The sequence below is a fragment of the Hyperolius riggenbachi genome, chromosome 4 (assembly GCF_040937935.1).
Source record: "Hyperolius riggenbachi isolate aHypRig1 chromosome 4, aHypRig1.pri, whole genome shotgun sequence".
Taxonomy (NCBI): domain Eukaryota; kingdom Metazoa; phylum Chordata; class Amphibia; order Anura; family Hyperoliidae; genus Hyperolius; species Hyperolius riggenbachi.
The window spans coordinates 359,283,670-359,311,603 of NC_090649.1; the positions used below are offsets into that span (position 1 = coordinate 359,283,670).

At 45.9% G+C, this 27,934-nt stretch overlaps 1 protein-coding gene across 1 annotated transcript in view; it reads right to left on the reverse strand.

The window, feature by feature from the left end:
- The window catches only part of LOC137570836 (saccharopine dehydrogenase-like oxidoreductase), a 452,635-nt gene that overhangs the window by 266,136 nt on the left and 158,565 nt on the right, over positions 1–27,934 (reverse strand). Inside the window, exon 6 of the mRNA XM_068279544.1 lies at positions 2,643–2,773. Within this exon, the coding sequence (XP_068135645.1) occupies positions 2,643–2,773 (131 nt within the window). The remainder of the gene's footprint in view (positions 1–2,642; positions 2,774–27,934) is intronic.

The window sequence follows — 27,934 nt, forward strand, 5'->3', positions numbered from 1 at the left end:
ACCACCCCCCATGGTGGTGCCTAACCTTAAGATGCCCCTGGTGGTGCCTAACCCTAACCACCCCCCTGGTGGTGTATATTGTACTGTTACTATACCTATCCCTACTCTCACACAGAACTCTCCCTGTACCTATCCCTAACCCCTAGACCCCCCTGGTGGTGCCTAACCCTAACCACCCCCCTGGTGGTGCCTAACCCTAACCACCCCCCTGGTGGTGCCTAATCCTAACCACCCCCCTGGTGGTGTCTAACCCTAAGACCCCCCTGGTGGTGCCTAATCCTAAGACCTCCCTGGTGGTGCCTAACCCTAACCACCCCCCTGGTGGTGCCTTACCCTAACCACCCCCCTGGTGGTGTCTAACCCTAAGACCCCCCCTGGTGGTGCCTAATCCTAAGACCTCCCTGGTGGTGCCTAACCCTAACCACCCCTCTGGTGGTGCCTAACCCTAACCTCCCATCTGGTGGTGCCTAACCCTAACCACCCCCCTGGTGGTGCCTAACCCTAACCACCCCCCTGATGGTGCCTAACCCTAAGACCCCCCTGGTGGCACCTAACCCTAAGACCCCCCCTGGTGGTGCCTAATCCTAAGACCCCCCTGGTGGTGCCTAACCCTAACCATCCCCCTAGTCGTGTCAAACCCTAACCATCCCCCTGGGCATGCCTAACCCTTACCTTCCCCACTGCACAAACACCCTTACACACATCTAAACAATAATATATTTAATCCTTAAAATACTTCACTAAAAATAACATGAATATAATAATTTATATATTTGTAATAGAATAAATAGCGTTAAAATCACGTACACAGTAATAATATTATAAATAGAAAAAGGTGTGTATATATATATATATATATTTATATATATATATATATTTAATAAAATAGATAGCCTTACGTACGCATTAAAAATCTTAAAATAATTGTAATATTAAAATCGATATATTAGAAAACTATAATCAACGCATTATAAGTGTAAAAAACAAAGTTAATACCAAAAGCAAAGTATTTCCAATAGAACAAGGTTGAAAACGATATTTAAGCATTATACGTATGAGCACGAACTTTAAATGATAAAATAAGTGTAAACTATAATTTGCTTGTTACAGCCCTGAAAGCGAAATTTAAAAACAGAAAAATAAGTAAAAACTCCTATAAACGAAATTTAAAAACGAAAAAATAAGTAAACCACAAAGTTAAAACGAACATGTAAACGGTATTTGTAATAAACCTTATTCTGTAAATGAAAACTTTTGTTAACACGATCTCTGCAACCGCTATTTCTCGGACGCCCTTTTTTCCTCCCGTGCGCCCAATAGCCGATATTTTGCATTGCAGTCTATGGCGGTGCCCTTTTTGTCCATTAGCCATATGCGCCCTTTTTTACTGGCCCGCTTTTTCTCCCCACTTTTGTGGGAGAAAAAGTGTGTCTTTTAGTCCAAAATATATGTATATAAGCAACGGCTGTCTGTGACCCTGCTCTCAACTGGTTGGTACATAGATTGTACTGTAGTCCCAAATACTGAAAAAAAATGCTACTAATTCGCATATAGCAGACTTTTGACTTAGGTTAAAAATATCTCTTATTCTTCCCTCAACAAGATGTCGCAAATCTGTGAACTGCAAATAGTGTTGGGCGAACACCTGGATGTTCGGGTTCGGGCCGAACAGGCCGAACATGGGCCAGATGTTCGGCATGTTCGGCCCGAACGCCAAACTCAATGGAAGTCAATGGGACCCCCCGAACATGCCCATTTTGGGGGCCCTATGGGGTCGCAGGCATAAGCGGGGAGCATGCCCCGATCGCGGGGGGGGTCGGAAATTCCCCCCACCCCCTCCGCTAGCGCTCCCCCCTCTGCCCGCTTCCCCATAAAAAAAGTTTAAGGCAAGTTAAATAGTACTTGGTGGCTGGCACTGGCAGTGGAGTGAGGAGGAGGAGGAGTCCGAGTAGCAGAGTGACGCGTTGAGGCCGGGCAGCGGGCGGTTCAGCGGTAGTACCCTTGTGGTACTTCCGCCCTTTCTCTGACCTCACGTCCTCTACGTGATGACGCATACGAGGGTACGCGTGACGCGTACCCTCGTATGCAGAGGACGTGAGGTCAGAGAAAGGGCGGAAGTACCACAAGGGTACTACCGCTGAACCGCCCGCTGCCCGGCCTCAACGCGTCACTCTGCTACTCGGACTCCTCCTCCTCCTCACTCCACTGCCAGTGCCAGTGCCAGCCACCAAGTACTATTTAACTTGCCTTAAACTTTTGTATGGGGAAGCGGGCAGAGGGGGGAGCGCTAGCGGAGGGGGTGGGGGGAATTTCCGACCCCCCCCCCGCGATCGGGGCATGCTCCCCCTTATGCCTGCGACCCCATAGGGGGGCCGTATTGCGGCATGTTCGGGCGAACAGGGGCCCTGTTCGGCCCTGTTCGGCGGCCATTCAGTAGTTCGGGGCGAACCCGAACTTAAAAGGCCGAACACCATCAGGTGTTCGGCCGAACTCGAATATCACCCGAACAGGGTGATGTTCTGCAGAACCCGAACAGTACTAACTGCAAATAAGATAAAGAACTGGCATGAGGTTTGTTGTAGCCTGCTACTGTACGAGTAATTACAGTCTGCATGGTGCTATTAATAAGATCCGTTACTCACCTTTTCTTTAATCTTTTACCAACAACTGGAAGAGGCTTGAATGCTAACTGCTTTCTGAGTTTCCTCAAATTGCTTCGGTCTGCAACTACATGAATGGCAGATTGCCATGTCCCATCATGTAGGCATGTCCCCTACAGGAAACAAACAATATGGATACATGATATTATAAGCCTGCAATTATTAGCAATAACATTATTAAGCAACATGGAAGGTTGTAATTAGATGATGCAATTTTGCAGGCATTTTTACAGTAATGACATATTACATACAGTGGGATGCAAAAGTTTGGGCAACCTTGTTAATCATCATGATTTTCCTGTATAAATCCTTGGTTATTATGATAAAAAATGTCAGTTAAATATATCATATAGGAGACACACACAGTGATATTTGAAAAGTGAAATGAAGTTTATTGGCTTTACAGGTACAGACTAACCAGCAAGCTCATGGTGACCCAGAACTCATTGGAGTGTGCAAGGGACTGCAATGGTCCTAAAAGCCCCCTTACTAAGATGTTAAGAAAAACAAAAATTTGCTTTCCTAAAACAGAAAGAATTTGCGATAATTCAGGTTGGAGTGAGCTCGAGATGTCTCCCAGAGCACCACTGCTGAATATATGCAAATTAACCATTGTACCCTTAGAAGCTAAACACACCTCCAGAACCACTGGAATGCAATGATGCGTCAGCTTGTTAAATTGTACAGAGCCATAATAATCCAACATGCATACAGACTGTTTCGGATTGTTTGATCCTCATCAGTGCATGGCATGGATTAATTTGGCTCTATGGAGTAGGGCTTGTAAACCGAAAGGGACAGACTAACCAGCAAGCTCATTGGAGTGTGCAAGGGACTGCAATGGTCCTAAAAGCCCCCTTACTAAGATGTTAAGAAAAACAAAAATTTGCTTTCCTAAAACAGAAAGAATTTGCGATAATTCAGGTTGGAGTGAGCTCGAGATGTCTCCCAGAGCACCACTGCTGAATATATGCAAATTAACCATTGTACCCTTAGAAGCTAAACACACCTCCAGAACCGCTGGAATGCAATGATGCGTCAGCTTGTTAAATTGTACAGAGCCATAATAATTCAACATGCATACAGACTGTTTCGGATTGTTTGATCCTCATCAGTGCATGGCATGGATTAATTTGGCTCTATGGAGTAGGGCTTGTAAACCGAGAGGTACAGACTAACCAGCAAGCTCATGGTGACCCAGAACTCATTGGAGTGTGCAAGGGACTGCAATGGTCCTAAAAGCCCCCTTACTAAGATGTTAAGAAAAACAAAAATTTACAGAAAGTGTGCAATAATTTTTTTAAACAAAATTAGGCAGGCGCATAAATTTGGGCACCACAAAAAATAAATGAAATCAATATTTAGTAGATCCTCCTTTTGCAGAAATTACAGCCTCTAAACACTTCCTGTGGGTTTCAATGAGAGACTGGATTCTGTTTGAAGGTATTTTGGACCATTCCTCTTTAAAGGGCTCTTTCACAGTGGGACGTTGCGTTTGATGCAACGTTAAGGTTGCACAACGTGCCCCTAACGCAACGTTAGTTTTGAAGTTGGACGTTATATTGAACTGCGTTATGCATCTCTTGATGCGCCGTTTTTGTTGCATACTGATAGAACGAAAACGGCGCATGCGTCACATTTAAAAAAAAAATCAAAAACATTACTGAGCATGTGCAAACAGTCCAACGTAGCTAATAACGCATATAACGCACAGCATGCAGCACTTTCTAAATGTTGCTACACGTTACACACAACGCAACGTGAGCACTGTGAATGTGGCACATACTTTGTATTGCTGTGCGTTAGTCTGCGTTATTTCTTTTTATAACGTGCGACTTTACAGTTGCACTGTGGAAGCAGCCAAAAACATCTCTAGTTCATTCAGGTTTGATGGCTTCCGAGCATGGGCAGCTATCTTTAACTCACACCACAGATTTTAAATTATATTCAGGTCTGGGGACTGAGAGGGCCATTCCAGAACATTGTACTTGTTCCTCTGCATGAATGCCTTAGTGGATTTTGAGCAGTGTTTAGGGTCACTGTCTTGTTGAAAGATCTAGCCCCAGCACAGCTTCAGTGTTGTCACTGATTCCTGGACATTGTTCTCCAGAATCTGTTGATACTGAGTGGAATCCATGCATCCCTCAACTTTAACAAGATTCCCAGTCCCTGCACTAGCCACAAAACCCCACAGCATGATAGAACCACCATCATATTTTACTGTAGGTAGCTGGTGTTTGCCTTGGAATGCTGTGTTTTCCTTGGAATGCTGTGTCCTCCAGGCAGACATAACGCCCCTTGTTATGCTCAAATAACTAAATTCTAGTTTTATCAGTCCATAGCACATTATTCCAAAATGAAGCTGGCTTGTCCACATGTGCTTTAGCATACCTCAAGCGGCTCTGTTTGTGCTGTGGGTGGAGAAAAGGCTTCTTCTGCATCACTCTCGCTTACAGCATCTCTTTGTGTAAAGTGCGCCGAATGGTTGAACGATGCACAGTGACTCCATTTACAGCAAGATGATGTTGTAGGTCTTTGGTGCTGGTCTGTGGGTTGACTCTGACTGTTCACACCATTTGTCGCTTCTGTCTATCTGATTTTTCTTGTCTGTCACGTTGAGCTTTAACTTGAACTGATCCTGTGGTCTTCCATTTCCTCAATATGTTCTTAAGTGTGGAAACAGACAGCTGAAATCTCTGAGACCGCTTTCTGTATCCTTCCCCTAAACCATGATGGTGAAAAATCTTTGTCTTCTGGTCATTTGAGAGTTGTTTTGAGACCCCCATGTTGCTACTCTTCACTGAAAATTTTAAGCGGAGGGAAACTTACAATTGACCCCCTTAAATACTCTTTCTCATAATTGGATTCACCTGTGTATGTAGGTCAGGGGTCACTGAGCTACCAAGCTAATTTGATTTGTAATAATTAGTTCTAAAAGTTTTGGAATCAATAAAATGACAACATTGCCCAAATTTATGCACCTGCCTAATTTTATTTAAACAATTATTGCGCACTTTCTGTAAATCCAATAAACTTCATTTCACTTCTCAGATATTACTGTGTGTGTCTCCTATATGCAGGGCCGTGCAGAGGATTCTCAAGGGGCAGTGCTCAAATTTGAAAAAGGGGCCCTAATCGATAAATCGTTCTAAATTGTGTATGTAATACCCCTTCTCCAGAAAGCACTAGGCAGTCTTAACCCCCCCCCCCCCCCACCACCACCACCACCACACACACACACACACACACACACACACACCTTTATAGAAGTATCAGGCAGACTTTGTGTCTTCTTCCAACCAACTTCTTTGGTGCCACCACCCTCAAATCAGCAGTCATAGGTGCGCACTATTAGAGTGGGCACAGTGGAGCCTGATGTATGCATGGATTCACCTTTCATTACTGGGACCTCTGTCCCTCTAGATCAGCACCCAAGCTTCTTTTCAGGCAAAGAAGCAGTGGTTGCCAATATGCAGTGGTTGCTAAGCATTAGTAGATGCAAAACTGCAGTAAGTGCCAAGGTGCAGTGGGTGCACAGATGCAGTGGGTGGTAAGACGCAAAGGTCCAGTTTGTGCTAAGTTGCAGTGGGTGCCGATGTGCCAAAGTACAGTCCGTGTCAAGCTGCTGTGGGTACCAAGGTCCAATTTGTATTGGGTGTTTATTTGCAGTGGATGCTATGCTGTATTGGGTGCTGAATGAGTAGCAGAAGGCGATAAACAATAGTGGGTGCCATGTGAGTGCTAATTGGTACAGGGAGCCATGTGAGTGTTGGACATGAGTGAGCAGGGAGTGCCATGTGTGGTCTGGATGTGTGCCATGGGAGAGAACTGAGTCTCATATGGGTTCAGACCAAGGGTGGGTACTGGTTGCTATTTGAGTGCTGGCCATGGATGGGTACTAGGTGCATATAATGGCTTTGGAACTTTGTGCTGTGTGAGTACTATGCCATGTGGGTGTTGATTATGGGGGTTATAGGGTGTCATGTGGGTCTTAGGTGCAAATACTGAGTGCCAAGTGGGTACTGGGAGCGAGTACATGGTAACATCTGGGTAATGGGTGCTGGTTAGTGGGGTATTTGTTGTCATGTGAGTGCTAAATGCAGAAGCTGGGTGCCATGTGGGTTCTGGGTGCTGGCGTAAGGGTGTCATGTGCATTCTGGCTGTATGGGTTGGTGTCAAGCATCATGTAGGTGTTGATTGCAGTTACTCAAGCCCTTGTGAGTTCTGGGTGCAAGTACTAGATGTCATATGTGAGTGTTTGGTGTTTGTGCTGGGCACCAAGTGGAGGCTTAGTGCAACTGGAACTACTGCAGATGAAACATGTGGGTGTTGGGTGCAGGTACATTGGTGCGAATACTTGGTGCATTGCCTGCACTAGGTGCTAGCTATGGGTGGGCATTGTGTGCCATGTGGATTCTGAGTGCAGGTACTTTGGGTGCTAGTACTAGTTATGTGAGTTCAGATAATGTGCAAGTACTGTGCCAAGTGGGTGTGAGTACTGGGTGCCAGCTATAGGGTGAATGATGCAAGTACTAAGTGCCATATGGAGGTCGGATATAAGTATTGGGTGAAAGTTGCTTGGCGCAAGTACTGGGTGCTTGCTATAGTGGGGGTTACTGGTTGAGTGTAATGTGGGTGCTAAATATTGGTGGGATTGCAGTGGGTGCAGGGAGTGGGAGGTCACTGTGGGTACTGCTATGAATAGCATAGTTGCTGCTAGGGGATGTAGAGGTCAGTGTGGTTGCTGGGGGAGGTAGAGGTCAGTGTGGGTGCTGGTGGAAGGGTAGGTCACTGTGGGTTCTGTGGAAGGAAGAGGTCAGTATGAGTGCTGGAGGAAGGGGAGGTCACTGTGGGTGCTGGGAGAGGTCATTGTAGATATTGGAGGAGGGAGTAGTTGTGGATGCTGTGTGTTGGGAGAGATCAGTGTGGGCGCTGCTTTTGGGATGGGAGGTCCCTGTAAGTGCTGCAGGGGACAGGAGGGTAGCCTCTGGGGGAGGGAAAGATCACTGTGGGTGCTGGGGGACGGATAGGTCAGTGTGGGTGCTGGGGTAGGCAGGATCACTGCTAGATTTGGGGAAGGAGAGGTGATTGTGGGTGGTAGGTGAAGGGAGAGGTCACTGTGGGAGGGAGAGGTCACTGTGGGTGCTGGGGAGGGAGAGGTCACTGTGGGTGCTGGTGGAGGGAGAGGTCACTGTGGGTGCTAGGTGCAGGGAGAGGTCACTGTGGGTGCTAGGTGGAGGGAGAGGTCACTGTGGGAGGGACATGTCACTGTGGGTGCTGGGGAAGGGAGAGGTCACTGTGGGTGCTGGTGGAGGGAGAGGTCACTGTGGGTGCTAGGTGCAGGGAGAGGTCACTGTGGGTGCTAGGTGGAGGGAGAGGTCACTGTGGGTGCTAGGTGGAGGGAGAGGTCACTGTGGGTGCTAGGTGGAAGGAGAGGTCACTGTGGGTGCTGGGGAGGGAGAAGTCACTGTGGGTGCTAGGTGGATGGAGAGGTCCCTGTGGGTGAGGGAGAAGTCACTATGGGTGCTGGGGGAGGTAGAGGTCAGTATGGGTCCTAGGTGGAGGGTGAGGTGAGTAATATGCCACACTAGGATTCCTATCCAGGCCTCTTCACCTGAAAATGCCCCAGGCGGAGGTGGAGCTTCTCGCGGGTGGGCGGGGCTTACCGTGGTAGGGGGCGGGGCTTATTTTGCGCGATCAGAGGGGCCTTTTTGCTGATTTTAAAAAGGGGGGGGCCTGGGCACCCAGAGCACCCCCCTCTGCACGTGCCTGCCTATATGATATATTTAACTGACATTTTTTATCGTAACAACCAACAATTTATACAGGAAAATCATGACTATTAACAAGGTTGCCCAAATTTTCGCATCCCACTGTAGCACTTCATAGAGTCTATTGAACACTTTACATCACTCACTGTTCCACTAATGGGTTCAGAACCCAGAATCCCTAACAGTAACTAACACCATTTAGGCCTTGTTCACTTTATAAATTAGCAGTGAAATCGCAAGCACTGAACGATTTTGTGAGCGCCTTTTAACTACTTGACCACTGAAGGTTTTTTCCCCTTGTTGACCAGAGCAATTTTCACCTGTCAGTGCTCCTCCCTTTCTTTCGCTAATAACTGAATCACTACTAATCACAGCAAAATGATCTATATCTTGTTTTTCTTGCCACCAATTAGACTTTCTTTGGGAGGAACAGTATGCTAAGAATTATTTAAAACACAAGAATAACATTGAAAAAATGCATTATTTCTCAGTTTGTGGCCATTATAGTGTTAAAATAAAATGTTCTGGGGGGCGTGGCCAAGATGGCGAACGGCTAACAGCTTAAACACAGAGCTCCGCCATCCAGCAGTGAGAAAACCCTGGTTATCCTGCGCTGTTCCAGCCTAAAACTTAAGGTGCTTGCTCTCTGAAGATTCTGCACCACCCTGAACAAAGCTGGAGGAAAACGAACCGGTTCCGCAGTCGGAAGGTGAGGTATACCCTCCCCAGCCCCCGGATAGAGCTGAAGCGGTGGGCCCGGCGAGGTTGCAGAGAACGTCTGAGCGGTACTCCCCTTACGAAGCCGGCACGATGTCCCAGCGCGGTAACCGCGCAAATAAAGATAAAGACAAAGGGAAAGCAGAGAAAGCCTCCTCCCCGGAGCGCCCAGGCACTTCAATGGCGCCTCCGACATCATTAAGTAAACCCCCGAAGGCTTCTGCAGAGACACTGGAGATAGACCACGAGGCAGATCAAAATGGCGACTACCCGGCTCCACCTAACCCATTTGAAATCCTGGACGCCATTAAGCACTGCCAGGCCACCCTTACCCTAAAGATGGATGCATATGAGGCAGGTATGGGTCTACTACGTCAGGATGTGTCGGTACTGAGGGAGCGCACGGGCGCAATGGAACGCCGAGTATCTGACTTGGAGGATGTACAGCAGTCACATGTTGGCGCCATCCCAAGAATGGAGAAGAGGCTTGATACTCTAGAGGCAAGAGCTATAGACGCGGAGAACCGCAACAGGCGGAATAACCTGAGGCTGCTGGGCTTACCGGAAGGAATGGAAGGGGAGAATACTCCAAACTTTGTGGAAGCCTTACTCCGCAGGCTGCTACCGGAGGATACGTTCTCGAAATACTTTCTTATTGAAAGAGCCCATAGGATGCCTGCGAAGAGAGGCCCTCCTGGGGCCCCCCCGAGGCCGCTGATTTTCAAGCTTCTAAATTACCAGGACAGAGATTCCATCCTAGCGGCGGCCCGGAAGGCAGGTGACCTACACTTTGAAAATGTTAGGCTGATGTTGTTTGCTGACTTCACTGCGGAAACTCAAAAGCTGCGCAAGTCCTTCACCACGGTTAAACTTAAGCTGCGTGAACGGAAAATAGTCTACGCCATGATGTTTCCAGCTAAGTTAAGAATACAAGATGGTGAGTCAGTGTTGTTTTTTGATAAGCCGGAGGACGCTATGTCCTGGATTGAAGCCCTTCCTAAGCAGAACTCTTCATTCAGAGAGTAGACAAGTACATTACTTATCCCACATACTTCTACATGTATGCTGATACCCTGATTCATGCTAATGAACGGGACCCCCTACCCCCGTGTTTTTTGGACCTGGCCGCTCCGCTAACTTAGCCTGAATAAAGACAAGTACTCTGAACTTGATAAGGCAGACGCCCTCCTCACATGTTTAATAACTTTGTAAAGAGGGGGAACGGTACGGTACTCTTTGATACCATTATAACCACCCGTGCTGGAACGAACTGGCAGTGACGCCCCCTCCCCTTTCGAGGAGACTGTAACGCCATGCGGGTTTCATCTGCATATTATCCTGGCTCATTAGAGTGGTCCGCTTTCTGGCCATATGGTACTGCAGGGCTAGGAAACTTGAAAGCATGTAAAACTTTATTAAAAAGCAGCACGAAGACTGTCCTCTAGGCAATTAACTGTACTCTGTTGAATTTTTTGGGCAAATGGTCATGTGGTAGCTGTGTTTTTCGTACGAGACATGATGCTGTATGTTACTTAAAGTGTATGCGGGAGATACTGCAGAGATAGGCTGGGGCGAACATAACCTGGGGTGGGGGGCGCACTTAACAACAACAGTGGTAAAATAACTCTGTATACAGTAGGTGGTGGGTATTGGCTATCTGTGGTATAAAAGTTGTTCTGGGATTGTTGAACAACATGTGCGACCATAAGAACGACCGGCGGTGGCTGGAGTATGCAGATCCCCCTTCACAAGGTTAAATGCTATGTAGAATGTAAATTCTTTTGCTGTTCTCTAGATATCCTTATTAAAACAACAAATTTCCTGAAGTGCACCCTGCTTATAACCAATATAGAGGTGGTGCTGTGGTCCTTATGCCACTAGAGGTCAGTAGTACACCAACTAACTTTTATCCCCTGGAAAACAACTATGTGAATCTACTCAGCCCTACAAAAGGCTGCTAACCCCCTGGGGGAAAGTTATTAAATCCTGGCAAGATACAGTACATTGGGGATCTCCCAATACGTAGATGGGTCGCGCAGGTTGTGAAGATCTCAGGGTAACTCAGCACTTTTAGAAGATATGCACAGTGTTAAATGTTGGAAACAGTTTAGCAATGCATAAAGACCCCTGGCGCTAGCTGGGAGATGCTGGATGGCGGCCTACCTGTTAAGCCCGCCCTCAACTAACTTCTTTCCTTTTGTTTGTGTTTGTTTGGTGGGGTTAGTTTGTAGTTCATTTTATACAGGCAGTCCCTTGTACTGGCTGAATGGTGTAGGGTAGTGATTAGGATCTGTGTTCTTGGTCATCCCCTCCATCATTGTTTGGGAATAAAGCTGCGGTCTTCTTGTGTTGTTTTAGTTTTAGTACTGCAGCAGGGTACTTAACTGATTTATTTTTTCTTTTTGCTTTTTCTTTCTTTTCTCCTCATTTTGTTAGTTGTCTCACCATAGACATAAATGTTAGTTAGATACGCATGATGTTGGTCGCATTGCAAGTCGTTTGTCTGTGCTCCCTGGATTCTTCCGGGCCCGCTCCCTTCTCTGGCACCGATATTATTACTACTCCAAAACACAAATGGAGACCCCCCTGAAAATTATATCGTGGAATGTGAGAGGATTAAGATCTCCCTTCAAGAGATCTCTCATGTTCCAGTACATAAATAAATATAAACCCCACATCTTAGTATTACAAGAGACTCATATGGATGGGACATCTACTAAATCACTTAACAGGCCATGGATTGGTAGGGCCTTCCACTCCACATTTTCCTCCTTTTCTCGGGGCGTATCTATTTTTATCAACAAAAATATTGTACATAAGGTGTTGAGCTCATTTATTGATCCAGACGGAAGATTTATAATAATCCAAATAAGTATTCATGGCACGGTCTTTTGTATCATTGGTGTTTATGCACCTCCTCCGCTGCAAAAGTCACTGTTGACTACCCTGACGTCCGCCCTCCAAAGATACCTCCCAGCTAAGTTAATAATCATAGGTGACTTTAATGACATCCTTATGGCAGGTAAAGACTCATCAAACCCAACTAGACCTCACAATTCTGACCTGCTAAACTGGGCAGATGCTCTAGCTCTGACTGAAATATGGAGGTGGAAGAACTCCAGTGTAACAACATATTCACACTTTTCCTCAGTACATCGCACAGCCTCGAGAATTGACCTTGCGTTTGCAAACGCAGACTTTCTCACCAGTGTCTCTGGAGCTGCATACCTTCCCAGTGGTCTTTCAGATCATGCTCCGTTAGAGATTACATGTTACGCTGCTACCCCCCGTAATAAGGTGGTCTGGAGGTTGGACCCTAAATGGGTGAACGATAAAGAGATAGGGGAAAAGATCTCTGTAGCCATCCAACAATATTGGGACATAAATCTCCAGTCAGCAAACGATCAAACTTTGTGGGACGCATTTAAAGCAACTGTAAGAGGGGACTACATTAGCCAAATATCCGCAAAACGGAAAAACTTTGAAAGTGATCTGAAAACACTCCAAGACACTGCTGAGAGCGCTGCTCAAGCTCATGCTGATTCCCCTACTGAAGACACATTTAATGACCTTATGCAGGCACGTAGATTTATCAACCTACACATGACGGATGTCACCAAGATTTCATTGACGGAATGGAGGCAGGTGACGTTTGAGCGAGGAGATAAAAACGGGAAGCTCCTAGCTAACCTAGCCAAAAATCCTAGTGCCCAAACAAATATTCCTGAAATACGCACTCCGACAGGAATAATTACAGCATGTCCTACTCTGATAACTAAAACCTTTCAGGAATATTACCAAAACCTATATAAATCTACATGCAATATCCCATCACCGCATCACTCCCATTTACTAAATAGTTTGAGTATGCCTTCCCTATCAGAAGATACCTCCAAAGAAATCGGGGCTGATATTACGGAAGATGAAATCATAGATTCCATTGCATCCTTCCCCCCTCAGAAGTCGCCTGGGCCTGATGGTTTACCCATCGAGTTCTATAAAAGACACTCCCGTATAATAGCCCCCTATCTCAAAAATGTTCTAAATAACTGTCTTACAAAGGGCGAACTCCCCCCTTCCTTTTACCAGGCTCATATCATTTTAATACCAAAACCAGATAAAGATCCTTTAGATTGTCAGTCCTATAGGCCGATTTCCCTACTAAATAATGACTTGAAAATATTAACCAAGATCCTAACCAAAAGGATAAACAAACATATAACAGAAATCGTTAATCCTGATCAAACAGGTTTTATGCCTCATAAAACTACGGATATAAACCTTAGGAGGATTTTTACCCACATACAATCCCCGGCTGACAGCCCTAGAGCACTGGCCTTTGTTGACATCCAGCGAGCCTTTGACTCGGTGGAATGGCCATACCTTTGGGATACTTTGGCTAAACTGGGCTTTGGTGCCAGGACAATCTCATGGCTACAAACCATATACAAAACCCCCACCTCACAAATAAAAATCGGCACACAGCTTTCTGAAAGGGTCATGCTCCTGCGGGGTACCAGGCAGGGATGCCCTCTCTCTCCGGCATTGTTTGCTATGGCGATGGAACCAATTGCCACGGCACTTAGGCAGAGTTCTGACCTTCAAGGCTTCTTTATAGGTGGGCTGGAGGAGAGGGTATCCCTGTATGCAGATGACTTGGTAATATATTTAGCTAACCCAGAAACATCCATCTCAGGAGCTATGAAAATTCTTAATGATTTTGCTCCATACACAGGTTTAGAAGTGAACCAATCCAAATCCAAGTTACTAATGCTGAATTCCACACCTACAACTAATGTACCAATGGAAATAGTAGCCAAAACCAAATACCTTGGTATCCTTATCTCCAAAGACCCCAAGGATTTCATAGCAGATAACGTAATCCCACTGGTCCAACACACTAAACAAAAGCTGGCAGCCTGGCAATGTCTTCCTCTGTCACTTATTGGCAGAATAAATTTAATCAAGATGAAGATCCTCCCTAAGTATCTTTATGTATTCCGAAACTGCCCAATGTGGATCCCTAAAGAAATATTCAGACAACTAACATCCAACCTCCTCAGTTTTATTTGGTGTAACAAAACCCCTAAAATTAGCCTAAAAAAGTTACAGCGCCCATGGATGGAAGGGGTATTGGCCTTTCCAGATTTTTTTAAATACTTCCTGGCCAGCCAGTTGGTGACAGCCAATTGGTGGATCTCACAAGACCCTACTAATGCGGCGGTGGTACTGGATGCAGCCCTTCTAGGCTCTTTCGAGGCTCTTAAACAAATCCTATATAGAGGTACCACAGCCCCATACCCACTGACAGATAACATGAAAACCGTCATTAAAGCATGGGACTTAGTACATAAATGGTGTCGACCCCCTGACAATAAGTTCTCTCCACACACTCCCTTGTGGAACAACCCTAGACTGCCACATTTCTACTCTATCCCTGACCCAATAGTCTGGATAAGCAAAGGAGTTTCACACCTAGAACACATAATACTGGCTGGGGACCTCAAGCAATTTGATGTACTGAAGGAGAATTTTTCTCTTACAAACACACACTTTTTTAGGTTCCTTCAGCTGCGTCATGCGTTTGATGCCCAATTTGGGAAAAACCCAGTTAGAATAGCCACCACGGACGTGGAAGACATAATCCTAAATGTGAATCTCAAAAAAGCCCTTTCTGCACTTTATCAATGCATTATACTGCTGACTGAACCACACCTAACGGTATTCAAACAGACATGGGAGGGCCTGATACCATCTATAGATGATGAAGAGTGGGAGGATATTTGGGTTAAACCATTTAACTACTTAATAGCAACCAGAGACAGGTTAATCCAATTCAAGATTTTACACAGGGCATATCTAACTCTCTCAAAACTATCCAGGTTCAATTCCTCCAACCCGGTACACTGCTGGAGGTGCAACGCTGCAGACGCAGATATAGATCACATGTTCTGGCACTGCCCAGTGATATCCCCCTGTTGGAAAGCCATTTGCGACTACACATCTAAGATTACCAAAATCCACACCCCAACTGAGCCGTTTTATTGTCTATTAGGAGATACCACCAAACTGGCTCCTTCCCGAGCGCAGAGAACGTTAGTTGGGTTGCTACTGTATTACTACAGGAAGGCAATAGTATTAAACTGGAAAAATCCTGCTCCACCTTCAATACAAAACTGGAAGCAACTAGTTCCCTACACCTTTATAAAGCTGCGTATGCGGCTAGAGGGTGCCCTCAGAAATTTGACAAAATTTGGAAGCCATGGACCAGCAATAAGAGCACTGTTTTGTAAACTTATATTATCCCTTAGTTAAGAGTGGAGTACCATACGGGGTGGCAACATTGATATAGATGTTATGTTGTAAAGTACTATCTGAAAGCTACTTTATAAGTATTCCAATATTAACATATGAAGCTGAGGTATTGGGGATGGCAGGGGTGGGAGGGGGGGGGGGTTCTGGGTGAGTATGGACGGCTGCAAGTGCATTCATGTGTATGTTTATGTTATTTCTGTTGTACCTGACACCCACCTGCGTGTGAGGGTCAGGGGTGTAACTGTTTCGTTGTAATGTTTAAAAAGCTAAATAAAAAGAAACTTTAAAAAAAAAAAAAAATGTTCTACTGTGGATAAAAGCCACACATTTTAGTTGCCCATTTGTCCCGGTTATTGCAACGTTTTTAAAAAATGTCCCTAGTACATTGTATGGCGCCAATATATTATTTGGAAATAAAGGTGCATTTTTTTCAGTTTTGTGTCCATCACTAATTACAAGCCGGTAAATTAAAAATGAATAGTAAAATACCCTCTTGACATAAGTATTAAAAAGTTCAGTCCTTAAGGTAACTACTTATATATATTATTTTTTTTTATGTAATTTTTTTTCCAATACAAAAAATAAAAAGTTTGGGTACTATGGGAGGATGTGGGAGGAAAATAGTTAATTATAAAACTCATAATTATTATAAAACTGTGGAGATTTTTATTGAATAAAAATGAATTTTGGTGTATTATTATTATTATTATTTAGTATTTATATAGCGCCGACATATTACGCAGCGCTGTACAGTGTATATATATATATATATATATATATTGTCTTGTCACTAACTGTCCCTCAAAGGAGCTCACAATATAATCCCTACCATTGCCATATGTCTATATTATGTAGTGTAAGTACTGTAGTCTAAGGCCAATTTTAGGGGGAGCCAATTAACGTATCCGTATGTTTTTGGAATGTGGGAGGAAACCGGAGTACCCGGAGGAAACCCACGCAAACACGGAGAGAACATACAAACTCTTTGCAGATAGTGCCCTGGCTGAGATTCGAACCAGGGACCCAGCGCTGCAAGGCGAGAGAGCTAACCACTACGCCACCGTGCTACTATTTGGCCACAAGATGTCCTCAGTCAACATTTCCGATTCAGGCACGTAAGCATGTGAATCAGTAGTTATGTGTGGCACTTAACAACAGGAAAGATGCAATGAATGCAGGCGTCTCATAGATTCATTCATTCATTGAATCGGGGACTTAGATTTATGAATGGGAACTGGACAGATGTCCATTTAGACTTCATAATTAAATGCATGAGATATGTCCTCACGCTTAATGCGTTTGTTTGACTGCTGCTGATATTACGAGTCAGCCGGTATAGCCATGTGGATACCCATGGCTTGTACTTACACTAATTTGTTTTTGGGATACAAGGAGGAGGAGGCAATTTATGTTAACAGCAACCACTTTTCTACATCAGGAGCTAGTCGAGATGACATCCTGTTGGTCAGGACGTACTGCAGCATTTGGTAATTTTATGAATTATCTGCATGCAAACCAATTTAACAATTCCAAATTGGAGAGTTTTGATAAATAGTTTGCTGATTTAACCTCTCACTTCCTACGGAGAGAGAATTACCTCTCCCTCCTGGCTACAGCTTGGGACAGGGCCCATGGACAGAACCGTTATCCTCTCCTTGCCCCAAAAGGAACACTTGATAAAAATCATGATCATTTTTCTTTTCATTTAATGTTTCGACTACTTGATGTGAAGGGAATATCATTCCATCATTCCTAATGCCTAGCTTCATGTACGGAGACCAATAGGAAATCACCGATGTGGGAACTGTGCCATCTGTACTCAGATGTGCACCACACCTGTAATACAGATGTAAAAAATGAGCTGGGCTGTTAGGGATGTTATGACCAGCTGTACCCACTTCCAGGTTATCATGCATCTTTGCATATTTTATTACATCGGCACGACCACATGTCCTTATGATACAGGGCCATGGAGCCTCTCCAATCAAAGTCAAGGAAGGCCCAAGGGCAATAGCCCATGTAAGAGAGGTGCATGCAAGAGACACTTCTTGCCTTACATGTGCAGATCTGGAGTCAGTGGCCCATATGCAATTAACTGTTTCTTTTTAGTTTTCTCCAAGTTGATATTATCACACCTTGTAACTAAAATACCTTTGAACCCACCAGCAATCAAGAAAATGCAAAAAAAATATTTTGATAGTACTTTTTCTCCAACTTTTTGTCCCTTTTTCAATGGCAAAGTTCTGAAAAGTTATTTAAAAGAGAAGATGAAAAAGTATCTCCTAGGAAAAAAGTTAGGAGGAAAAGGGAATTGAATAAGGGCCCGTGTGTCTACCTAGCAGTGGTAAAAATCAAGATAATTTACTTTTAAGACAAGAGGCCATATGCATTATCAGAACCAATCCACTAGGTGCGTTGGGCAGGGTCAGTACCGGTATTTTCCACGGGAGGCTCCGCTTCCATGTCTCTGGTGGGCCCTGCCTCCACATCTGTGTACAAATCGCAGCCTGCAGGCTGCAGCACAAATTGAGCGGCTGCTGGAGGCTTGGATAAGGCTCGGCTGTTCCAGTACATAGTCATGTCACTGACTGTCCTCAGAGGAGCTCACATGCGCTTTGAGTTCTATGGGAGAAAAGCGCTTTACAAATGTTATTGTATTGTATTGTATTGTATGGTAGCTCCGCCCAGCAGCGTAGCAAGCCGAGTTCGTGGGGTGTTTGCGACCCGCCCCCAGTTGTCACCATCAGAAGGGGTGTCACCGTAGCTATAGAAAGCCTACACTTCGGGCGGCCACATTGTACAGGCTTCTCTTTCTTACATGCCTCCAGCCCTTCAATCAATGACCCTCTTTCTCCTGCCAGTTCCTCTCTACAGCCAATAAGAGAGAGAAAGAGGTAAAGTGGGCAGCCAGCAACCCTGCCCACACCAGTCCGTCTAGGAAGCAGGAGAGAGAGCCACGTGTGTTGGAGGATGGTTGTGTTTCATTTCTCCCTTAGCCAGCCAGGCACAGCTGAACTCTGCTCTGCAGCCAGCCGAGATCGGATGATACAGGATCCCTGTGTAAGTGTGACATGATGCAGAGCCCTGGCAGCCAGGCAGGGCTGCATGTCACACAAACACTGTTGGCTGCAAAAGTTCACATCAATAGTATGCTATAATGCTGCACAAATCTGTTTGCTGTTGAACACTAAACTTCTGGTTCTGCTATATTGTTAATATGTATTTATATAGCACTGACATCTTCTGCAGCACTTTACAGAGTACATAGTCATGTCACTGATTGTCCTCAGAGGAGCTCACAATCTAATCCTACCATAGTCATAGTCTAATGTCCTACCATATTATTGTTATTATTATTATTATGTATTTATATAGCACTGACATCTTCTGCAGCACTTTACAGAGTACATTGTCATGTCACTGACTGTCCTCAGATGAGCTCACAATGTAATCCTACCATAGCCATAGTCTAATGTCCTACCATAATATTATTATGTATTTATATAGCACTGACATCTTCTGCAGCACTTTACAGAATACATAGTCATCTCACTGACTGTCCTCAGAAGAGCTCACAATCTAATCAATGCAGGGAAGGACTGGGACCTTTTGGCCTGGAGGGAAAGCACAAACTAGAGGCCCAGTTTCACAGCAACCCCAGCCCAAATAACGTCACACGCACCCCAAGTGCTATATATCGGTAGTCATGTGGGTCACCAATGCAGCAAGGATACTCAAGTAACAGCATGACAGGTAAAGTATAAATGCACATGCACCGTGGGGCACATAATACATTTTGAGGCACATCGATACATTCAACTACTTTCCACCCAAAATAAGTCAAATTGTTATATGGACATGCTTGTGGTGGCACAGATTGTCACCCGATTGGATAATAATTATGAAGCGGTTGGTGGATCAGCTAGCCCTAAATCATTAAATGAGAGGCAGCCTGGGGGGAAATCTCCCCCCTTCCCCCCTGGCCAGTCCTCCCCTGAATCAATGTCATATGTATGGTAACTAGGACATTACTTTATATTGAAGGAGGGGGACTCTATGCAATGTTTTGCTGGGCAGCAGTGTCTTTGAATTACAGTGCTGCTAAGTTTATGTAGATTTGGCACTGTCCATGATACATCATGACCACGCCAACCTTCCAGGGCATGGTCACGCCCCTTTTTCACCGCAGTCATGGGATGTGTGGGCCCCAGGTTGAAATTTCTCTGGTGGGCCCCAGTGTTCCAGGCCTACCCTGGCATGGGGCCTGAATGAATGAGTAGAAATGGCTTGTTATTTGGATCCTTGGTCCTTGCATGACTCTATATTCAGACCTTTATTCTGCTGTCTGGCTTCTGTCCTTTTCATATGCAATCCTCTCTACACACCTCTGATGTAATGCACTTTATGAGTTCTTAAAAAGAACCTGTACTGAGTAAAATTATTTAAAATAAACACATGAGGTAACTTCAAATAAATATTACATAGTTACCTTGCCATCAGTTCCTCTCAGAAACTCACAATTTTCTTCTTACAGTGATCCCTTCCAGTTCTGACAACATTTTGTCAGAACTGAAATATATCAGTTGCAGTCAGTTAAATATCAGTTGCTGTCAGTTACAGCTGAGAGGAGAACTGATGTGTCCATGTTTGCCTATGGCTCAAGTGGGCGATGTTACAGTTTAACAATGTGCTGACCAGGAAGCTGTTATGGGGTAATAGCCATTTTCAAAATGGAGGACGGAGAATTCCATTGATCACAGTGGACAAACAGGATGCAGGAGAGGAAAAATAGATTGAGGAGTAGTCTAAACAGGAGGTAAGTATAACTTGTGTATGTTTATTTTGACTTTTAATGTTCAGTTCAGGTTTTCTTTAAGGTCTGAGTCTGCATGTCCTTATTTATGGATGGATTTACTCTTTGGATCCTAACAGGAGGCTCCTTGCATGCCCATGATTTGGGGTATGGCATCTCCCCTAGATGTTCATTAGCATCTGCGCGGAGTAATGGTCTTGTAATTTTGATTAAAAATGTCACTTTGAATAGAGCAAGCTGCTTCAGTGTCCCAGTTAATGTCTGGATAATTGAAATCACCCATAACCAGTGGCGTACCAATAGGTAATCCAGAGGCAGCGACGGAAATGGGGTCTCTGGACCAAAGGGGCCCACTATGGGCCCTTCTTCAACCACTTTATTAGCTCTTTATTAGTGCTAAGCCAGTGATGTGTGCTTTCATTAGTTATAACCAATAATAGACTGTTCTCCTACCCAGGGGAGTCTCTAGGCATAGGCAGTACAGGCCATTGCCTGGAGTGTCATTGGTCCTAGGGGGTGCCATGTTGCTGGATTAAGCCACACCCCCTGGATGAAGCCACACCCCGACTAAGCCCTGCCCCATGGGTGTTACTATTACTTGCTTTTAATGCATTTGCTTAGCGTAAGTTGCAGGCAGCTGCCACAGTGTCCCTCAGTGCCTTGTACATCCTCTCCCCCCCCCTTTGTGCTTCACTCTGTCCCTTTTGTGCCTCCTTCTGTCTCCTTGTGCCTCCTTGAGTCCCTTGTGCCATGTCTGACCTCCTGTTTGTACTTCTGTATCCCAGTATGCATCCTGTCTCCCCTTGTGCCTCCTTCTGTCTCCATGTGCCTCCTTCTGTCTCCATGTGCCTCCTTCAGTCCCCCTGTGCCACTTCTGCCTCCTTCTGTCCCCCTGTGCTTCCTTATGTCCCCTTGTGACTTTCTTTGTCCCCCTGTGCTACCTCTGCCCCCCCTATTCCTCCTTCAGTCCCACTCTGCCTCCTTCTGTCTCCATGTGCCTCTTCAGTCCCCATGTGCCACCTCTGTCCCCTGTGCCTTCCTCTGTCCCCGTGCCTCCTTCTGTGCCCCTTTGTGCCTTCTGTTTCCCTGTGGCTCTGTCTGTCCCCCTGTGCCTCCTTCTGTCTCCCTGTGCCTCCTTACATCCCCCTCTGCCTTCTTCTGTCACCCTTTTGTGGTTCCTTCGGTCCCCCTTTGTGCATCCTTCTTGTCCCCTTTGATCTTCCTACTGTCTCCCTGTGCCTCCTTCTGCCCCTTTGTGCTTTTTTCTGTCCCCCATTGTGCCTCCTTCAGTCCCCCTGTGCCTCCTTCTTTTCTCCTGTGCCTCCTTTTGTCCCCCTTTGTCCCTCAATCTGTCCCCATTGTGCTTCCTTCTGCCCCCCTTTGTGCCTCATTCTGTCCCACTTTGTCCCTCCTTCAGTCCCCCTGTGCCTCCCACTGTCCTTTTTTGTGCCTCCTTCTGGCCCTCATGCCTTCTTCTGTCCCCCTGTACCACTCACTGCCCCTCTGTGGACCTCCTTCTGTCCTCCTGTGCCTCCTTCTGTCCTCCTTTGTGTCTCATTCTGTCCCCCATTGTGCCTCCTTGTGTTGCCCATTGTGCCTCCTTGTGTCCCCATGTGCCTCCTTCGGTCCTCCTTTGTATCTCATTATGTCCCCCATTGTGCCTCCTTTTGTTGCCCATTGTGCCTCCTTATGCTCCTCTGTGTGCCTCCTTCTGTTGCCTTGTGCCTCCTTCTGTCCTCCTTTGTGACTTCTTCTGACACTCATGCCTCCTTCTGTGCCCCTGTGCCTCCCTATGTTGCCTTGTGTGTCTTATTCAGTCCTCCTGTGTCTCCTTCTGTCCCACTTTGTGCCTCATGAAAGTGGAGCCCTGCCTTTGTGTATTTTCTGGTGAAACACTGCCGCATTGTGTATTTTCTGGTGAAACGCTGCCCACATTGTGTATTTTCTGGTGAAACGCTGCCGCATTGTGTATTTTCTGGTGAAACGCTGCCGCATTGTGTATTTTCTGATGAAATATTGCCCGCATTGTGTATTTTCTGGTGAAACGCTGCCGCATTATGATTATTTTTTGGTGATACACTGCCGCATTACGATTATTTTTATGTGGGAAGGGGGGACGGCGTGCCACAATGGGGGGGGGGGGACGCCACAGGTTTTCTCGCCTGGAGTGACAAAATGGCAAGAGGCGCCCCTGCTCCTACCCTGGCTACACCTCTCTGACACTGCAGCTGTCCTAGGCAGGTTTTGGTGCTCCATATCAGTTCTTATGTACAAAGAGCTTTAGAGGGCCCAATGTAAAATTCACACTGGGGCCCACAGTTCCCAAGCTACGCCACTGCCCATAACTATGCCATTGTTTAAAGCTTGCTCAATCTGCTTCAGTAATTGTATGTCTTCCGTGTCATTTATGTCTAAAGGTTTATTACATGCACCACTACGGAGTTGATCATTCTTGCTTCCGGCATGAATACTTATCTATACAGATTTCACACCATCACAGTCCTCAGCCATGTCTTCCTTTATAACCGGAGACAAAGAGGATTTGACAAGCATATATTTTTTATTTGGTAACCACACTGTAACCCTACGAATTTCCCATTCAATCATAGCTAGCATTCACCCACGTCTCTGTTACTCCTACAATATCATAGTCTTTTTCTCTCATCAGCAACTCAACATCATCCATTGTATCTGAAAGGCTTCTAGCATTGGTTAACCTACATTTAATGTTATTACCATGTTTCCCCAAAAATGTTATATATTTTTTGCTCTAACAGAAGTGCTGGCGCTTACACTCTCCATGTCTTCCTCTACGCCTGTCCTCCCGTGCCCCCCTTTGTCTTCGGCTGTCCCCCTGCATCCTCCTCTCACCCCCAGCTCCAGGCCGTGCTGTCCCCTGATGTCCCCCTGCATCCTCTTTTTTTCCCCAGCTCCATGTCGTTGTGTCCCCGGGCTTCAGCCTATGGTGACAAAGTACAGTAGGTGGACCATAGTTCCATTATTGGGCCAATTACTGCACTTACTGAGTAATAGAGAGAGCAGTGATTGTCCCAATGATGGAGCCATGGTTCTGCCAGCGAGAACATCGGCTCCAGTACACAAGTTGCCATACTTTTTCCCCTTACTGCCACTAGGGCTTACTTTCAGTGTAGTGCTTATATTTCGAGCATGTTCGAAACTCCTGCTAGGGCTTACTTTCGAGGGATGTCTTCATTTTGTGGAAACAGGGTACCACCACACCTTACTTTTTTGTAGCGCTTGCTGGAGCAGTAGCAACCCCCCCCCCCTTTTACTTAGCCCCTATTTCGATTCCTATGCTGACGTGGGAGAAGAAAATGGTGGAACAGTGATCTTCATTTACTTAATCCCAAGTGACCAATTGTGAATTGACGTGAAAAAGCTGTCATGACGGTCCATACATTCTGTGCTCGCACACCCCACTCCCTGACCCACTTCTCCACTGTATTCTTCATATGATGTACTTTTTATGTCATTGATCGACATTCTTGATATTGTTGTGCTGGGATACAAGAAATCAAACACTTTACAGTTAGTGCCCTAAACTTGCTTGCTTCTTGACGTTCATTCATCCTGTTTGTATGCAAAGCACACTACGGAGGACACTCCATGCAGCAAAGCCATCCCTCATATGGGTAGGTGAGGTGTGTTTGTCAAACCATAGGTGAGGTGCGTTTGTCAAACCATAGGTGAGGTGCGTTTGTCAAACCATTGTCACACCTCTGCGTCAAGGCAAAGTTCCACATATCCACTTTTTGCTAGGACTGTTGCAAAGTTGGATTTGGGTTAATCAAATACATTTTCACTGGCTCATTTACAATCTGCATACAATAAAATTTGCATGCAAGACAAAATTCGTAGCATCACACTGACCAATCTGTAGTAGTGGATTTTGGGATCTAGGGTCGTGAACAATCCTTTTAGGCTACTTACACACCAGTACGTTGCATTTAGGGGACTTTATAGGGCACATAACGTGCCCCTAACGCAACGCCTGGTGGTGTTGGAGCAGGACGCTACCAAGAGCCGCGTTACAAGCAGCTCTTGGTGCGCCTGCTCTGTCGGAGGCACTGCGGAGACCACATGAGCGGAGCTCTCCGCATCACGTGGTCCCGCCAGCTAATCCGCGGCCGCTCCAGGATGTAAACACTGCAAGTGCAGTGAATAATAAGTAGCCATGTGCCTGGCTACGTAGCGGCCTCTCCCCGCTTCCTCTCCGCCCATAAAATGAAAAAAAAAAAACCCTACTGAGCATGTGCACACAGTCTAACGCGGCTTAGCGCGGCTTAGGTGTAAAGTACTGCATGCAGTACGTTATGCAGACGTGCTGCGTTACAATGTAACGCAACGTGGGCACTGTGAACTGAACAGCCCATTGATTTTTCATTGCTGTGTGATGGGGTGCGTTACAGGCTGCTCTAACGTGCGCCTGTAACATCCCACTGTGAAAGCAACCTTAAGGTATGGAGGTGATATATACTGTTTTCTTTGGGCGGAGAATGAATATTACATTAGCATTGTTAACCTCCCTTGCATTATGATTATTTCCAGATTTAGGGTCTAAAAGCCATACAATTTTTTCACAGGCTTATAGACACTAAAAACAAGTAAAAAAACATACCACAGAGAGATCTGCAGCAGCTCCTGCATATAACTCACTCAGGCATGGGATTACCACTCTGAGCTGTGGATTTCCGTCCCGAGCCTGACTCGGGATTACCACTAGGTAGGCTAATGTTATATTCATCCTCCCTCTAAAGAAAACAGTATATAACAAACATCCTCAATTATATATAACACCAGTACAAATAGGGCTGGTTCTAGACATTTTGCCTGAGAGGTTGCACCCCCCCTTCCAGCATTCCATCAGTGACTCCTCTCACCACACTCCCCTCGCTCTCTTGTGTCTGGAGACCTGCCTACGGGTCCTGTTGCCATGGTTACCTGGCAGCGCCTCTCATGAGGTCAGAAGATCCTGCCAGAAGTAACTTTGGTGGTAGGAGCAAAGCCGGGCCCAGCAGCAGGAGAGAGTGAGGAGAGCGTTGTGAGTGGAGTCAGCGGTGGAACACTGGCATGTAAGTTTTTAGGGGCGGCCTGCACCTGGCTACCTATACTGGGGTACCACCTGTACTTGGCTACCTATACTGGGGCACCTATAACTGGCTACCTATACTGGGGGCACCACTTGTACCTGGCTACTTATACTGGGGCACCTATAATTCACTATAATTGCAGGGCGGGACTTGCAGCGGGTGTTCAGCAGCGAAAGGGAAATTGCTTCAGAGTATCTGTGCAGCTATGTGGGGGAATTGCAGAGACAAGCGGCGACCGGCGGGGAGCTCTGGCGGTCTCCTTATTAACTACTTGAGGACCGCAGTGTTAAACCCCCTAAAGACCAGACTATTTTTAACCTAATTGGCCAATGCAGCTTTAAGGCCAAGCTGCAGGGCCGCATAACACAACACACGAGTGATTCCCCCCCCCCCTTATACCCCCACCAACAGAGCTCTCTGTTGGTGGGGTCTGATCGCGCCGAGCGGGGATCGCCACTCGGAGACTGAAGGCGGGGCGGAGCTCTGCCCCTAAAGCAGGAGATGCGCGCAGCCTGCACGCGATCTTCTGCAGTAGCGGCCCCAGGACCTGACGCCAATTGGCGTTAGGCGGTCCTGGGGCTGCCGCCGCATTCACGCCCATTGGCGTGACGCGGTCATTAGGTAGTTAAAGGAGACACCCAGATGCAGTGGCGGAAGATGGCGGCGGATGTTCGGTGGGTGTGCGCATGTGTGGGGAGCGAGGCCGTGGTGCTGATGGACAGCACCACAGGGTAAAACCTTGCTCCCCATCGCCCGTAACATGGGAGCATCGCTCAGGCTTTCGCCTGAGTTATGCTCCCTAACGATTGGCCATCGCACAAGTGAAACTAGCAATAGGATTTGCAAGTAATCCTTGTGCGATGGCAAGTTGATAAGTAGCTCGCATCTGCAAGCTACTTATCACCGTGAATAGCATCAGGCCCAATATGTGTTAATTTCTTGTCCAAATCTCTTCCCTTTACTCTATTCCTTGATGCCATAAAACAAGATATCAAATCTACATGTACCATGGACTGAATTCATATGGCTGCACACAGCTGTATACCTTTTATGTTTAGTGTTGCCCACCTGCTCTAGAACACATTGCTTCAGGGGTGGTGTAGTCTTTACCACATACCATAAATCACATTTACAGCTGGCTACATACACAACCCTGAATTTATCACAACTTATGAATGACAGTATTTCAAATTTGTGTTCATTGACCCTTCGTGGGTGGTGTGAAATTCTTGACTGTCTAAAAGACCCCTTATATTTGGGGGGGGGGGAGCATGTAGGCTCATTGGGGTTGTTTCAGTAAAGGTATTGTGTACCAAAAGATTGCAAAGATTTTGAGACCAGCCAAATCGCTATCCTGATGTAGCACGGACCAGTAGTCTATAATTTGAAAGATAGCATTGATCTTTTTTCCAAAATAAACTTTGGTAGAGCAAATTCCTTTGGGCCGAAGGAATTGTCCTGTGGGGAGACCTGTTCGTAATGATCTAGGGTGTGCACTCTGCCATTTCAGTAGGGCATTTGTGGATGTGGGCTTGCAGATTATTTTTGTCTGCAGGCAATTATCATAACCCTAGAGCTAGTCAGGTTGAGAATAGTGGTTACTCTATCCTGGATCTCATGGTTGAAATTCATCCTGATGTCATTGTCGTTCATAATGATCAATGGTTAATAAACTTGACCCAGAACAGAATATGTGACATGAAAAAGCGGTTGTCCTCCTCGAAAACCATTGTGTCCTCCCGCCAGACCAGGAACAAATTTACATACAATGGCTCACATGCTCTACTCATCATGCTACCCGTTTTGGTGGGAGTAGGTGCATCCAAACAGTAATACATTTTTGTGAGTGTGAATTCCCTTAACCAGGAATGTGGGCTTGTAAATACCCCCCCCCCACACACACATACACTCACAGGGGCGTAGCAATAGAGAGTGCAGAGGTTGCAACCACAACGGGGCCCTTTGGCTAGAGGGGCCCCAATGGGCCCTCCCTCAACTTCAGTAGTAGCTCTCTATTGGTCCTGTGCTCATAATAATCACTTATATAGATAGTTTGAACCTCTGACACTGTAGTTGCCATTGGCAGTTTTTGGTGTGCCATATCAATTGTTATATATAGAGTTCTTGGGGGGCCCTAATGTGAAAATTGCATCAGGGCCCACAGTTACTTAGCTACACCACTGCCCAGATGCTGAGGTCATGTCAGAATGTTACTGTATAAGGACTCAACATCCAGGCTAGCCAGGAACATCGTTTCTGCCACACAAGGTCTTGGAGGCGCACCAACACATCCTTGGTGTCCCTAAGATAGGACAGTAACTCCTCCACAAATGGATGAAGAAAACTGTGAACTTATTGGCTTAGTTGGTCTGTAAGATTACCTCTCCCTCTTACAATTGGTTGTCCTGGTGGGGAAGTAATATCAATAACAACAATAACATTTCTATAGTGCTCTTCTCCCATAGGACTCAAAGCGCTTAGGCTTTCACAGATTCAGCAATTGGTAGTAGGATAAAGTATTAACACAGGATAACATTGTATTTATGC